The sequence below is a fragment of the Triturus cristatus genome, chromosome 9, assembly GCF_964204655.1.
Source record: "Triturus cristatus chromosome 9, aTriCri1.1, whole genome shotgun sequence".
Classification (NCBI taxonomy): domain Eukaryota; kingdom Metazoa; phylum Chordata; class Amphibia; order Caudata; family Salamandridae; genus Triturus; species Triturus cristatus.
This window is the reverse complement of record NC_140592.1, coordinates 1,131,595,949-1,131,611,942: the sequence shown is the minus strand read 5'-3', so window position 1 is coordinate 1,131,611,942 and position 15,994 is coordinate 1,131,595,949. Positions and strand designations below refer to the sequence as shown.

Genomic DNA, 15,994 nt, shown 5'->3' with positions numbered 1-15,994 from the left:
ACCTACTTTAAAAGTAATATGTGTAAAGTTAATCCCTACCATTTCTTATGGATGCAAATTTCTCCTTGTTAGAGAAGCTGAACTCTTGGACACGATAATAGCCAATACAGTTAAAGAAACGTTCCTATTGCCAGAAATGTCAGACAGGTGCAAATTTGATTGGAATTCGGCATAATAATCAAGTAATATCCAAACAAAGGGACATTCACAACAATGTATTTCAAATTCGGGAAATCAGACGTAGACAAACTATACTACTTAATTTGGACAGAGATCAAGTCTTCTGAGGAAAAATCTTCATCTCAATCCTATCTGGCAGCGTCTTTAAAACATCTGCAAATAAAAGAATAATCAGACATGTCACTCTTGCTAAATACATCTAAAAGAGTTGTGAATAAAAATATTCTGGCGCTACGTTGCTTCCAGCATAAAATAGTTTTCTCAAAGGGTCTACATGCCGAGATGACCCCGAATAATTACCTGCCAGCTAAAAGACAAACATATCTCGACACATGCGATTAGCAATTTTTTAAACAAAAACTCTTGTTTTTAAGGCTGGTTGGTCTAATAACGCTGGACCTCACCCCAGTATGAATTAAATAGAGGTCCTCCAACATTTGCAGCCTGTGCAAGCATGTGGTCGAGACCATCATTCAGATTGTGTGTACATGCCCTGAGCTAGCAAACGAGAGGAGAAGCCGTTGAGACATCCATTATATAAATTGGGCATCCAGACTTGTAGACGTGCTCTGATGGAAGGTTTAAATAGAAACAACATAATTCTAAACACACAATTTATGAAATGTATGTCCCAATTTGAAAAGAAAGTGGAAGGACATCAAGTTGTCTTTTAACCATGTTACTTTACGTAACAAGACTAATGGGACTATAATGAAATCAGCATTATTTAAAATTAATAAGAAATTAAATTTTAATACAGTGATATTAGCTATATAAAATATAAGGACTTGTAATATTTCGATATAAGCTGTATAATTTTTTTTAAACATTTTTTGTGTTAAATTTGCATGGATTACGTTAATTTGATTTCTGGTTGGTCACTTTTACACACAATCGTGTTATCCAGACAATAATGGGAGTGAGGAGATTGGTCTCTTGCAAAGTCATTGGAAGGGCTATAGTGAGAGTCCAGTAGAGGTGAAGAGCCCTGTTAATTGTGTGCCGAAGTTAGAAGAAAGGGTGAAGCATTGTATTCTCGCAGTAGAGAGAGACGTGCCAGTGTTGGATAAGTGTTAATATTTAGGTTAAGATTTGTATTCGGCCCGATGAGATATAATAAATGAAGAAAGTATCTGAAAGAAGTATTTGCCCTAGTGCTGTGGGTGAGGAATGTATTTGTGAGGAGAGAAAAGAAAAAGGCGGCACAACGAGGTTCGTTAAAGATAAACTTTAATGAGGAGGATAGCTATGGGTAGATAGGTAGACCAGGTGGGCAAGCATCCCATAATCTCCGCACTTACATCTATATATAGGCAAGATGGCTTAGGAAATATGTTCAGAAAAGACAGCAGCTGGCTTAAAAAAACTCTGTCAAAAGCACTATTCTACAAAATTCACTGGATGCTGCTGTGCCCCACTGGCATATGCAATAATTCCATAACGTAGACAGTTGATGGCTTCTTTATAGCACTCTTTGATACAAGTGTAAGACCATCGAGAAAGTCCGTTTTGTTACCCCTACACCTGTCGAAGAGAATCCACAGCAACGGACATTTGCGTCTCGTTTACGCCCTTTGACCGATTTTGAAACATGGTGAGTCTGAGCTGTAATCTGTGGAGTCTCCCTTCCCTCACAGACTGGCCTGGTGTTGGCATACATCCCTGTGGTTTATGTGGATCCCTGATGATGTTCTAGGTGGAACTGTTGACACTGCTCACTTTAATGTTTGAGAAATTAGTATAAGGTAACTGCTCATTTACTTTCCTTGCCATCTGAATGAGTCTTTAGGGAGAGATATTTACATAACAATTTTGCAAAAACTCAAATATCTTGGCCTTAATTTGTGCTTTTATTAATTCACATCTTATTGCATGGGAGTATGTTGTGCTTGAGGAAACTTTTTCATCAATTCCTTTATAATCACATGGATCTCAACAAGTGGAAGCCGTTGAGGCTTCATCAAAGTAGAAACCTGCAGTACTTCCTACCTTATTGCAATGCTGAATTCAGTGCTTCATACAGTGATGGTGTCATGAAAGATTCTACTAGGTTGTCATCACATCAGCGACAACATCTCAACCATCTCATACTATTATATTTTGGTCCACCTTCATCAGATGGGCCTTGATTTGAAAACATCCCCCAGCCTCCAGTAGCCAATAGCGTAAATATAGAATTCTGAGGTCCAGAAGATGTATATAGTTTATATAATTGACTTTAAAACAGGCTCGTAAATCTTTGCCAGTGGTGCTATCACATTCAAAACAATTTAATGTCTTTTAACCACAAAACAAAAGCATTTTAAACTTTGTGCTTTATTTTTATTTGTTTTACCAATGCAAAATTTCTGAAATGTACCCTGTAATGTTCTGAAAGCAACGGTTTTAATTAATCATGCATAATGAAAAAAAAATACTTTAAAATGTACTGTAGATCAGAGGGAATGTTTGCAATATTTAATACCTACTCCAGCTTATTAGATAGAAACGTATGTACCAGATACTCCTTTGGAGTAGTTATCTTGTCCCTTCAAAACCTCATGAACTTGCTCAATGCCTTGTCCGAATGGAAATAGCAGGGCAGCATATATCAGATCAAGCGCCCATGGAATCAACATTACATTGTCAAGAGCCCCCTTCTTCTGGGCATGTACAGAGAGAACCTGGGGTATTTAATCTGTTAGTGATCGATGCAATGAACTGGGGATACTTACTGTAAAAATGTTTAAAAAAAAAAAAAATTACATCGGGTTACAAACTATTCATGCAAAGTTATCTGAAATCTGACAAGAATATCTGCATGAACATGGCTATATCCTTCCAAACAAGCAGTATGACCACAACTGTTGTTAGTATTGCCCATTGCTAGCACATCCATACCTTTCTGTAAAGTTTCAAGACACACGCTTCTTCGCACTAGTTCACTTAGTACATGGCAAAGATGTAAGAGGCCATAAAGCCAACAGTTCTAGGCCTAACTTTACAGTACTGCGTATCTTCTCTGATCAGAAGTTGAAATCGTCTTTCTAATGCATTCCACCTGCTTTGGAACATCGCTCTCTTAAAACACTGTTGAAATATTTGCCAAAGATACCAACCTGACTGCTTATTTTCTCCTAAACGGGATGAGTTATCAGAGATTGAACATGGCTATCCTATTTCCTAGCTTTTTAGGGGGTCGGGTGAAATAGTATGTTGAGAAAAGTCTCCTCTAGAGCTATTCCGACTAAAATGCACATTCTGAGTCCTGTTAGTGCAATATTAGTTAAAATGAATAAAACATTTACTTTGTAGCTTTGTGGAGGCATGTGGTTGCTACAAGTTTATTGTAAACCGCTTCAAAAATTGGCGTCACCTTTTTGTTGCGCTCTTCAGGACAGACAGGCCCAAGTTCCGTCAAATCTCGAAGAATAGCACATTGGCCCTACCTTTTACCCTCGCTGATGTCTCATGATGTAATGGGGGTCTCTAAGCAGGTTTCTGACTTTTATCATATTAAAGTGGTCTTGGAAAAGAATGGCCTCTTCCAGCCTTGTGTTTCTGTTGTGTAGTCAGAGGTGTAGACATGTATTGTTGTCCTGCCTAAGATGGTGTGGGTATCGCTGATAGGACAACTGTTGGTAAAAAGGTAGATTTAAAGGTTTATACTGCACATCTGATAAAAATCCTGATGGACCAAACCGATAATGTGTCCTTTTGGCCAATGAAGCTCTCCAGCGCCTCAAAATGGACTGAACAGAATCAAATGCTGACTGGATAATATGTTTAGACAACCCCATTTGTCACCATCCGCTTCAAAGCTTCATCTGTCTTCTTCCTGTATTATACAGCTTACAATGCTCTCAACCAACAGCCAGAGCGAACACTTGGACCTGGCTAAAGTCATTGCATCCATTAACTGGCCTCAAAGCCAAAGATCTAGGAAAAAAACAACCAATTTTTGGCATCACCTTTTTATTCGACTTTTTGTCAGGTGGCAACCCTAGGCTGACGGCTGCAGAAGTGTATTTTCTTAAGCCACGTGACTATCAAGGCACTAAATATTGACAGGTAAGTGCATATAGGAAAGTATACATTTACTATGCCTAGTTCCACATCAAGGTACATATAGGTGCAGTTAGGTATAGAAAATCTAGACTTGCATGTCGATATTAGTTTTCCATATTTTTAACTCGATATTTAGTGCCATCGATTTTTTGACCGATATTTAGTGTGCACCCCAACTGAATTACGCACAGCAGAAAATGTCACGCGCCGGCGTCTTACTCCAGCCGAAGAGCAGCGTCGTAACTGAGTCCAGTAGCAGTTTACCTATGTTGCCCTTTTGAGCGACCATTTCAGTGGACGTTTGCAGTGCATTTATCACCTGTAATTGGTTCCAGGTACACTCTTTCGCAGGGAACACGCTGTGCGTTTATGCACTGCCGTTCGTTGTGCATGCACAGTTTCATTATTGTTGAATACATATAGGCGGTTTTCAATTTCCAAATTGTAGTCCATGTTATTTAATGATATCGAATAGTTTAAGGGGACTGTGAGATAACAAAATGTACAGATCTAAGGACCCGTTTAAAAAAACTACAAAAACCCCAATAAAGTCTGTTTGGTCGGACTGATTTTTGAGAGCACTCGGCGTTGGATTTTACGAACGAAGCACCGACACATACATATATTGTTGAGGGCACTGTGAGGGGTTCTCAAGAAGGACTGAAGCAGGGTGCGCCAGGCCTCGTGACCAGTCTGTGTCGCAGGTTGTGTGCGGAGACCCGGACACTTCAGTGCTGAAAAGTTTTCCCAGAAGTTTGCTTAGGTGTGTAAGCTCGATGAGTCAAGAGACTCGGAAGGCGGGGTCTGCTGCCCACGAGTATATGTACAGCGGCGGCCAGGGAAGGGGCAGAAACACCAGGCGCATCATCGAAAAAAGTAAAGTCCTTTTTATAAAACCGGGGTGCTCGCTGCCAGAGCACATTGGCTGCGCGGCTAAGTAGGCCGCGTTCCGCATTTTACAAATAATCCTATTCAGAGCTGCTGAATGCTGGCCTTGTAAACATTCACTAAATTCTCTTTGGTGAACAGTATGTTATTTTCTAGACTAAAACATGCTGGGGTCACTACACAAAGAAAGGTTAATTGTGACAGCAGGACAAAAACTCCCCATGCACACAGGTACCCTTGAATTCAACAATACAACGTGCCTCGGTTAACGAAGCCGAAAACAGCTGAAAGCTCTGGGGTTCAACATCGCTGTGTGTGGGGTGCATAGGTGCTCGCGTTGTGTACGCCCCTACCGAAGAAAGCCCCTTTCAAAGCCCGACGAACTCCCTTGACTGTCTCCAGGGGAAAGAAAAAGAACATAAGGTAGAGAAAATCAATGTTTCCACTCCTAACATCTCAAACAAGCGTTGGCAAAGCCAATCAGCCTGGCATTGGCTGGCAACCTTTCGGCTATCAGTGCTTTTTTTGTTCAGCTACAATTTTTATGAAACATTGTTGGGGGAGCTGCTGGGCCATCACCAATATAAGAAACATTTTAAAAAGCAAATACAAAGTTCTAATATAACACATTGCGTTAGTAGGTTCTACATTGAAAGGAAACACTTTGTGTGGAGTTGTGCTCCTTTTGAAAGAGCAGATTATCGACACTCATAGTGGTTAGCCAATATCTGAAGTGGGCTGACCCACTCCCCCAAGCTGTATGCTGTAGTGGCAAACAAAATGTGATTGACACAACACCAGACCAATGGATGAAGAGGGCTAGCTGAAAGCCCTACTTTCAGCTAGCCCTTTTCCTCCTTTGGTCTAGTGTTGACACCAGTAATGGTGTACAGTTCATTTCTTCTCAGATGGTGGAATTTTCATGGGAGTCAAACACCGTAGATTGCACTTTACTTTCCCCAAGCTGAAGGGCTGGTAGACAGAATGAACAGGTTAGTTGAAGCATGTACTCAGCATTCAGTGCGTTCTAGAGTTTCATTGAAGAGAACAATTGTGGGCGCACAGGACCACGCCGAATGCTATTACTGACTTTTCCTTCTTCGTGTATTGAGAGGGAGTAGGGCTTCCACTAAGAGGAATCCCCAGTGGTTAAAGGGTGGTAAAGCAGATCACAAAGAATGGAGTGTGGAAGTAAAAGAGAAAATTGCTAAGCATCAAGTGAAGTACAAGGAAAGGTTTGGCAACATACACTGTGTGAAGAGGAGTGTGTGGTCTTTGGGGGACAAAGTGTGTATCAAGAAGCCATGGTTCCATGCCAAAGAGATGAGTGGATTTTTTGGACCTTTTTAAGTCACGGAGGGGAAGCTCAGTGTTGTGCGTCTGCATAAAGGGGAATGGTGGAGTATGTCCTGGCTGGTTAGTGTGAGACAGAAGGATGAGGGGAAGGATGTTGTAGACAATAAGTGTCGAGAAATATTTGTTTGCACACAAAGATCTGCTGGAAACACCTGTCAAGATAGTGTGTTCGACCACAAAGAACTCTTTGTGCTGCAGTATGGATGAAAGATTATTGTAAGGAGTAGTTCATTCTCAGTTTTTAGTTGGGTGTAAGTTTTATTTCTATTGTGTTCGGTTTTCATTATAGACAAATGTTCTCATTGGGTTTTGTTGAATTTCTTTTGAGTTTTGTTCTCTTTTGTCTGGAGAAGGGGAAGTTATGTTTTGATTACTAAATCATGTCATCTGTTATGTAATAGATTGCTCACTATGTCATCCGTATGGAATGTTCATGGAAGGAATGGCAGTTGAAGGTGACTGGGGAGTGGGCAGGACCTCTTTGGTTGTTGCGATTCTGTTGTAACTTATTAAACCCACATTTCACCCACTCTGGACCAAGTCTCTGACGCCGGTTCAGTTCTCAGAGAATCACACATTAGCCAGTCAAGTAGCTTATGGGTTAGCCATCCTGCTCTCATTCAGCTTGAAACTCTTCTCAAAATGTTTTGTTGCCTGAAACACAACTTCACTTTGAAGCCCGATAGAATAAAACAACAAAAAGATTATGTTGGAAATGGTCCTTTTTGCAAGGTTACCCCCATATGTTTTACCTTCCTACTCCTACTTTTCTGACCTCGTTTTTGTTGGCTTTAGGACTCTGGGTGCTTTACCACTGCTAACCAGTGCTAAAGTGCATGTGCTCTCTCCCTAAAACATGGTAGCCTTGACTCATACCCAGTTGGTATATTTAATTTACTTATAATTCCCTGGTACTGTGTACTACATGTGCCCAGGGCCAGTAAATTAAATGCTACTAGTTGACCTTCAGCACTGCTTGTGCCATCCACATAAGTAGTTCCTTAACCCTGTCTCAGGCCTGCCATTGCAGGGCCTGTGTGTGCAGTTGACTGCCACTTTGACTTGGCATTTAAAACTCCTTGCCAAGCCTTAAACTCTCCTTTTATTTCACATAGGTCAACTGTGTGGTAAGCCCTGGGTAGCCCTATGGGCAGGGTGCTGTGTAAGTGAAAGGTAGAACATGTACTTTTATATTTGACATGTCCTGGTCGTGACAAAGAGCCTATTTCGTTTTTCACTACTGTGAGGCCTACTCCTCTCATAGACTAGCACTGGGAATTACCCTATTTACTTTCATGTGGTAATTCCTGATCAGAAAGGAGTAGCTTTGTTATGTTTGGCATGTTCAGAATGGCAATGATAAATCCTCTTTACTGGTGAAGTTGGATTTCACATTACTAATTTAGCAATGTCATTTTTAGAAAGTGAAAAGAACAAATGATGGATGGAATGCTGAACAAATCAAACATCTCCCCCCCCCCCCCTCCCACCCCACTCACAGATCTGGGTTCAATCCATCGTTTTAATGCTCACCATGCCACCCCAGTTTGGACCCAGCCATATGGAAATCAGGCTTGACCCTGCTCCCTATAGGAACAGTTCAGCCCGAACTGCAAGACCAGATCCTCCGTGTACCGGAAACAAGCATCCTGGGACCGGTTTCAGGGTACCACCCTTTATCAGACAGGCTAGCTTGAATCCAGTGGCGCAGTGAGCATGGGACCCATGGCTGGGCATACCCTTCCCACTTAGGGCGACAAAAGCATAAATAACTAATTGATCGGAATGCTAAGCAAATCAGACATTCACCCCCAGTCACCTCCTATCCCTAACCGGATGCGTGTTTACGGTCCATAGAGGACCTGGCCTGTCAGTTCAGATGTACTGTTCCTATGGGCAGCAGGGTCAAGACTGATTTGCATATGGCTGGGTCTAATCTGGAATGGCATGGTGAGCAAAGAAACTATTGATTTAGGCCAAGATCTCTGAAATGGGGGGAATGTTTGACATTGTTCAGCATTCTGTCCAATCAATCAATTGTTCTTTTTGTATCTGTCACCGCGAGTGGGACGGGTATGCCCAGACGTGGGTCCTGTGCTCGCCATGCCACTGGAGTTTAGCTAGCCTGACTGATGAGGAGTAATACGCCGAAACAGGTCTAAGGATGCTTGTTTCTAGTCTAGGTAGGACCTGGTCTGGCAGTTCGGGCTGGAATGTTGCCATGGGGAGCAGGGTCAAGACTGATTTGCATATGGCTGGGTCCAAACTGGAATGACATAGTGAGCAAACAAATGATGTATATAAGCCCAAATCTCTGTACTGGGATTTAATGTTTGACATTGTTCAGCATTCTGTCCACCATTTGTTCTTTTTGCACTTTTAGAATGTGGACATTTCTCTGTGCTTATAACTCCTTGTGCCTGTCTCCAATGCACGTTTGGGCTGGGTGACAGCTACACTTTGTGCATTCCCTCTAGACAGCCACAACACACGAAGGGCTGGATGTGATAGGAGATTCATCTGCATTAATCTGTATACTGATAGCCTTCCGGGGCAGGAAGGGGGAGAGTTAGCTCGCACTTAATCTGAAAAGGTTGTGTCCTGCTCTCACACAAAGGGCTGATTTACTGGTAGTCTGAAGCCAGGGCTGGCCCGAAAGGGATCCTTGTGCACTTCAGAAGGTTCCCTTAAATTCACCCCCTACATCAAAGCACTTGTGGGTACAAGTACTAGGGCTCTGGCCCTACCAAATCTGACCTTGCGTGGGACTTGTAACCAAACGCTGCTGGCTCTAAACTGGCACATCTCCTGTCCACCTCTGCCGTGGGACTCTGCAGCTGGTAAGTCTGGCAGCGGGGCTGCGGCCAAATCAGACACTTTGCTCTACTTGGAGCAAAGTGCTTTCTCCAGCGAAAGGTTAAGTGCTGCACCAGGGACAGGTGTGTCCCCCTTCCGACTCGCACCGCATAGGCAGTGCGTGCCGAGCCAACAGCGCTGCACCAGGGATCAGCGGGTCCCCCTTTCTACTCTCACCACACAGGCAGTGCATGCCAAACCGGCTTGCTGCATTTCCAGGGACTCGCTGTCAAGGTAACATTGAGATTCCAAACAACGTGAGCGCTGCTTCGACCCGCCTCTTGGAAGTTCCTGAATTCAAAGATCCACCAACCCTTCCGCAGCCTTGCTTCCTCTGCTATGCGCAGAGAGTCTTTTCTTACAGATTTCCCAAGGTTGGTCCTGTCACCACAAAGGTACTGTGTGTGAGTGGGCCTATGTGAGCAGTGACGCGGTCTCGCTCTCCTTCGTGGGCGGCTGCATTTACAGGAAGAGTTGCGGTCCGAGTGGCCCAGAGAGGCTTTGGATTCACGAATGATTATGGCATAACTTGTTCTGGGTAGTAACCTCCATGGAGGAACCAGAAGGAAGCATGTAATGCCTCATTGGTCAAGTATAACCACAGCAAGATATTAAACTACCAAGAATGTTACTGACATTGTGCAATGATGCTCCGAGCGGATTCTTGAAGAGAAGAACCTACAAGCAGAGGGGACAGTCTATGCCACTCTGAGGTGACCAGGAGCCACGGAAGAGCAGTGACTGCTGATGACTGGAGATGCAGGAGTGATGACTGTGACCTTGTCGCTGCAGCTGTGAGCACCAGGCGAGGCTGTGGAAGACCAGGAGCCATTCACAAGCTGTCCTGCGTCAGAAGTTGAGAATCAGAGGGCAGAGTCTGGCGGGGGCCCAACAAGCCTTGGCAGCAGCAACAGATTTGGTAAACAAAAAAGGAGCAACGTTGGGACCAACAAGGTCCAAGGAACTTACCAATTTCAGGAGAGTCTGAGCAGGCCCTGAGCAGGCAGTGGAGCCCACTGAAGCCAAAGAAGACCCTTCAGAGGACCCACAAGTAGAAAGCACAGGAGTTGCAAGATGAACTCAAGCAGCTCACCAAAGAGGCAGGCCCACGGTGCAGAGGATGCGATGAGGATGGAGACCTTGGTAGGAAGAGATGCTGGAGCTTCTTGTAGCCCAAAGATCTCTGGAGTACAGAGCCAACAAGCCTTGGCAACAGCAAGTCGACCCGGTGCACAGGGACTCTGTTCCAGCGGTTCCAACGATGGGTACTGGCCTCAAACTTGCTGAGAGAACAGGTCAAGCCTCAAGGCAGTTGAAGAACCACCATCTGTGTTGCTGAGCCTTTTGTCAGGAGCAGCAGACCGGTCAACTTAGTTGCGGTGCCTACAGATGCAGGGGAGTGACTCCTTCACTTCAAGGGAGATTACTTTGGGCATCCTTGATGCCTGCAGGCCTAGAGAGGAACCTGGAAGAAGCACAGGCATAGATGACGAAGAAGACTTGCAGAACACCGAGACCAGGAGCAGCAGGAGTCTTCCTTGGTGCTGTCTTGGTTCCAGGTGAAGTCCAGGTGCCCAGACAGTCGAAGTTGAAGTGGTTTTGGGTTTGAATCTTGTCCCACAACGAATCTGAAGAGCCACCTACAGGTAAGCCCTTAAGTGCCCTAAAGAAAGGGTTGGAACAATTCATGGATCCCTCCCAGAAGGGGGCTGGACAGAGGGGAGGATACTGAAATGTGCCCTTCAAAGCAGTCTGATGGCTCTGGAAAGCGCCCCCCACCCCAGCCCAATACACTAATTTCTATCTGGGAGGTGGTCACACCTCCCTGTGACAGGAAACCTATTGTTCTACCTTTCCCTGCTCAAGCTCAGCAGCAGGAGGGCAGAAAAGTGTATGTGGTCAGCAGCAGCACTAGCTTGCTGTTAGACCCTGAAAGCCTGCTACCGGGAATACAGGGGGCACCCTAGTGGCACCCCCAGTAGATGGGATCATACATCCAACATTGCAATTGGTGTTGGGGTAGGATTCCGAAATGTTTGATACCAAACATGACTGGTTTCAGTGCAGCCAATATATAGTTAGACTTCACGTGAACGACTTGATGTCCTCCATACTTATTAAACGGCTGACCACACTTACACTGGAGAATTGACTCTGAGGTTTGTAGCACTGTCCTGCTCATGTAGGGGCACCCTCACACTTATAACCAAGCACCCTGCCCTCAGGACTGAAGAACCTGCCAAAGGGGTGACTCATAGGCTTAAAGTGCAGTGACCTCAGATAAAAGAAAACGTATATCTGTTGCAAGTGGTGCTGACACCAACTTACACAGGATGCAATGGCAGGCCTGTAGTCACAATTTAAGTGGACTCCGATGGGTGGCATAATAAATGCTGCAGCCCATGGGAGACCCCTGGTGTACCGATGCCCTGGGTACATTAGTACCATATACTAGGGGCTTACAAGGCTACACCAGTAGCCAATTTTGGAGGTACCAAAGTACTTACCATAGTCAAATTTAGGCAGACAGATTAGCAGGATCCCAGTCAGACTAGTCATAAAACAACAACGCCAACAAAACGTGGGGGTAACCAGGAAAGCAAATCCTATTTTCCTTCCCTTAGAGTACCCTAAACCTGCAGCAAAGGTATATCTGGTACTATGTTGGTCTCTGTCAAATTGATGTAAATAACAACTCTTCAAAAATGCAGTACAAATGTTCTGTTTACGATGTAATCGTAATCTCTTTTTTGTTTGCTTTTCCCTCAGGATGGTTGCAACTATGAACTGGAAATGATGCCTTACTTGCACAAGGATGATGTTGTTATGCTGAAAAAGTCGAGAAGTGTGCCCGCTGATAGAAAAGAAAAGCAATTCACTGCAAGGATTTTCAATTCTAAAAAGGAAAAAGAAGGAAATTCTGCAAAAGGAAAACATATCCGTTCATTTGTTGAGTCTGATGATGAATGTGCATCTCTTTTTAAACAATCTAATTTAAAGTCCAACAAAAAATCAATATCCCGCAACTCGGAAGCTAAAATGGAAATGGATCATTCTCTTGGCAAAGACTTGACTGAAAATCTGGGAAATTCTGGTTCAGGGGACAGACAAACCAGCCACGGTAAAATAGATGTCACGCCTGCCAATCAAGATGCATCTCTTGAAGAAATAGACAACTTAACACACGGCGCTGATGTGGAAGGGTGCAATGAGTTATCCTTAGTGGATCATCCTGTTCCTACAAAACAGAACACAGTCTTTAGAGCTGAACCTTTTGGAAAAATGGCAAGTAACTCAGATGAACTGTTGACCAAAAAGACATCCGAGGGTTGTACTAGAATTAATGCAGACTCTGGTTACAATAGTTTTACTGAAGAGAGTGCAGTTGTTTCATGTACCATGTTTTACCCACCTGAAGAGGAATGGGATTACTACACTCATAAAAATCAATTTAACATTTACAGTCTTTCCACAGTAAAATCAATTCTTACAAATGTGGAGAGGTTTTTATCGCGTTCACCCCCTCCGTTTGAAGAACTCACCCGGCTTGAGGATATAATGTTCCAGATTGATGAGGCTCAGCTTGGTAATCGTCTAAACACACTAGTACCCGATTGTGTAGTAAAATCTACAGAAAAGACTCAATTTCTGTCTTGTTTGAACAATTACAATGAAGTGATCAAGCCTGAAAGAGAGCTTACAAGTGATGCATGTGTTCCTGCGGAAAATGAATTATCTATGACTTTTTCGGTGAAATCAAATTCGAAGTTGGCAAAAGTTGACTTGCTGGGACCTGATGCGCTCCCACAACATTCAGAGTCATCACAAATAGAGTGTGCTGCTGTTAACAGATATAACAACAAAGACTGGCACGACATTTTTGATAATGACAGTGACGATGATAATACACATGAAGAAATGCAGAATCGTTCAACAAAGGGTACTTCTAATACTGCTCTGGTTGAAGATAAGTGTGCTAAGGTCAGTAAACATATGAAAAACCTCGCGGACAATAAGCATATCACAGTCTGCGTTAATGATGAGGATATCCCAGGCTTCGTGGATGAAGGGCATGTCATGAAAATTGCGGCTGATGAGCACAACACAGACCTTACAGGTGATGAGCATAATACAGAGCTTGGCACCCAGGACAGTCTAGATTTATTTGAAGAAGAGCCATTTTCACTAATTGACAATGGAAGACCTTGTAAAACTGATACTAGCAGATCAGGACCTGTCTCTGGCTTACCTGAAGTAGCAAAGATGCATACTGCAGATATCTCCACGCTGCATACCCAAAGCAAGGGAGACCTCAGTGAGTCTCACCTGCGACTTCCAGCTCGCACCAGCATGTCAGCTGAACTGGAGGGATCGGTAGACAAGAACGCCATGTTTGACTGTTCAGAGGAATTGTTTTCTGTTAATTTCGAACTTGGGTTTTCCATTGACGAATCTGATGGTGAGAACTTAGATGTTCTGAACCAGAGTGCCATCGAGAAAGAAGAGAGCATATCTTACAGCCCTCTACAAGATATGTCGATGCAAGCTGAAAATCACCTAGACAATTGCGGCTTTACACCTCTCCCAAGCAATGTCAAGTCAAGGCTGACTGAGGAAAAGCGCTCCACACCCGTGTCATCGAGCTGCAACGTACGATTTGCAAAGTCGAATCAAGGTTCAGCATTGTCTCCTTTGAATTCTACCAGGGAAGATAAATATGCATCACCTGTCAATTTTGATCTTTGTGGATCAATTTTCACACCACTAGGGGAGAAGCGGGGCAGCGCTGAAGTCCGCCAAAGATCATCCAAGATTTTGGCTTCAGACCAAGGGGCAGCATTGACTCCTTTTAGAAAAACAAGTAGAGAAAATGCTGACGCTGTGAAAAAGAAATTGCTAACTTCGGAATTTTGTAGCATCAGCTTTCCAGCAGTGGCTTCGAGCAGTGAAAAGAAAAAGTCCTGCACCTCCCCAAGTGGTCCAAACGACGGTAACGTATTTTTCAGCAATTACTGTAGCAAACATACAGTATTGTTTTATTAAACGTTATTAGGCCACATGTATTGTATTGCACAGCATAAATATATTTAGGTATGTAAGAATATTTATACTGTGCCAGTGAAAACACACAAAAATAATACATAAAAGGTTATTTGGATCAAGCGTACTAATAAAAACAAATTATCTAAAGTAAAGGTCAATTATATTGTATTACCACAGGATAGGATGTCTGACAAGAGAACACTGCTAATTGTCTCACGGATTGAATGTTATAATAACTTGACAGAGGAAAACAATTCTGCTAATAGTCCGAAGTTGCAATCCATATCGTTTTGTCTCAGTTCAAACGTTTAACCCTTTTTTTCCTGGTTCTAGTTAAATTCCTTTGTTTATAACTCCTACTCATTACAAAGCAGCATAGCATAAACTATATGCGCAGAAGTGCCGAGAAAGATATGCTATTTCCTACCATTGTTGACGGAATCGAGGGGATTTGCCTCGAGTGATGATATTCTGTATCTCTGCGCATCTCCATAAAATGGTGGTGTTGGCAAACAATATAGTTCATATTCATGGTCTACATCGTTATTTCAATTTTGGCTCATACACCCCCATCCCAATGCATTATTATTTGAGAAAGTAACCTTTGAGAATATCTTGCCCTGTTTCTAAGACTGAACACCAAATGGGCATAATGTGTATCGATACTTGATACTACTGTAGGTCAGCAGCAGGGTATGGCAACTACGCTAGTTCTGGTGGATCATTATTACTATGTGTTATGTTTTCTTTGGAACCACAGTGTCACTTTTTTGAATGATTAGCTGTTTAAAAAATATATAACATTAGCAGTTGAAGGCAAGTCGACCACCCATGTATCCAGTTGCCCTGCACAGTGCCTCTGACCCATGCTTCCTTTCATCTGAGCTGTTCTGGACATGGTGCAGTTTTGGGCCTATACTCCCGAAAGGCAGGTCCAGGATATTTAGGCAGTGATACCATTTTTCATCCTCTGCCCTGGATTTCGGTACGACAGACTCTAAGGTTGTTGGGTCTCATGGCCTCCTGCATCCTCCTGGTGACACATGCCCGTTGGCATATGTGGGCTCTGCAGTGGGACCTGAAGTTCCAGCATTAGAGGAATCTCTCTGACGTGGACCAGATCTCAGAGGGAATTGCAAAAGATCTGCATTGGTGATTAGCAAACAGCAACTGGGTCAGCGGAAGACCCCTATCCCTTGCTCAACCACATCTCACAGTAGTGACAGATATTTCACTCTTGGGATTTGGTAGCCATCTGGAAGAGGTGGAGATCAGAGGACTCTTGTCTCTGGGGGAATCCGGACTTCACATCAACCTATTGGACTTCTAATTGGCATTGAAAGCCTTTCTACCCTCCATCCAGCAAAGGCTGGTGCAAGTGTTCACGTGCAATACCACCTCCATGCGGTACTGCAACAAACCAGGCGGGTGTAGGGTCGTGGATCTTTTGGACATGGTTGGAACAGCAAGGCATACTCCTGATTAAACACCCTCCGCATGCTCCGCACGATCTACAGATGGATCCCGACTAACACGAGGAAAACAGTCACCCAGGCCCTAGTCAGCAGCAGACTCGACTACGGAAATGCCTTCTACGCCAGAGCCTCGTCAAAGCTCATCAACA

The 15,994-nt window shown here is 43.6% G+C and overlaps 1 protein-coding gene across 2 annotated transcripts in view; it reads left to right on the top strand.

The window, feature by feature from the left end:
- FANCM (FA complementation group M) overlaps positions 1-15,994 on the top strand; it is a 797,274-nt gene that overhangs the window by 644,678 nt on the left and 136,602 nt on the right. For both annotated transcript variants that reach the window (XM_085627037.1, XM_085627038.1), the window contains one exon: positions 12,097-14,317. In XM_085627037.1, the coding sequence (XP_085483163.1) occupies positions 12,097-14,317 (2,221 nt within the window). The remainder of the gene's footprint in view (positions 1-12,096; positions 14,318-15,994) is intronic.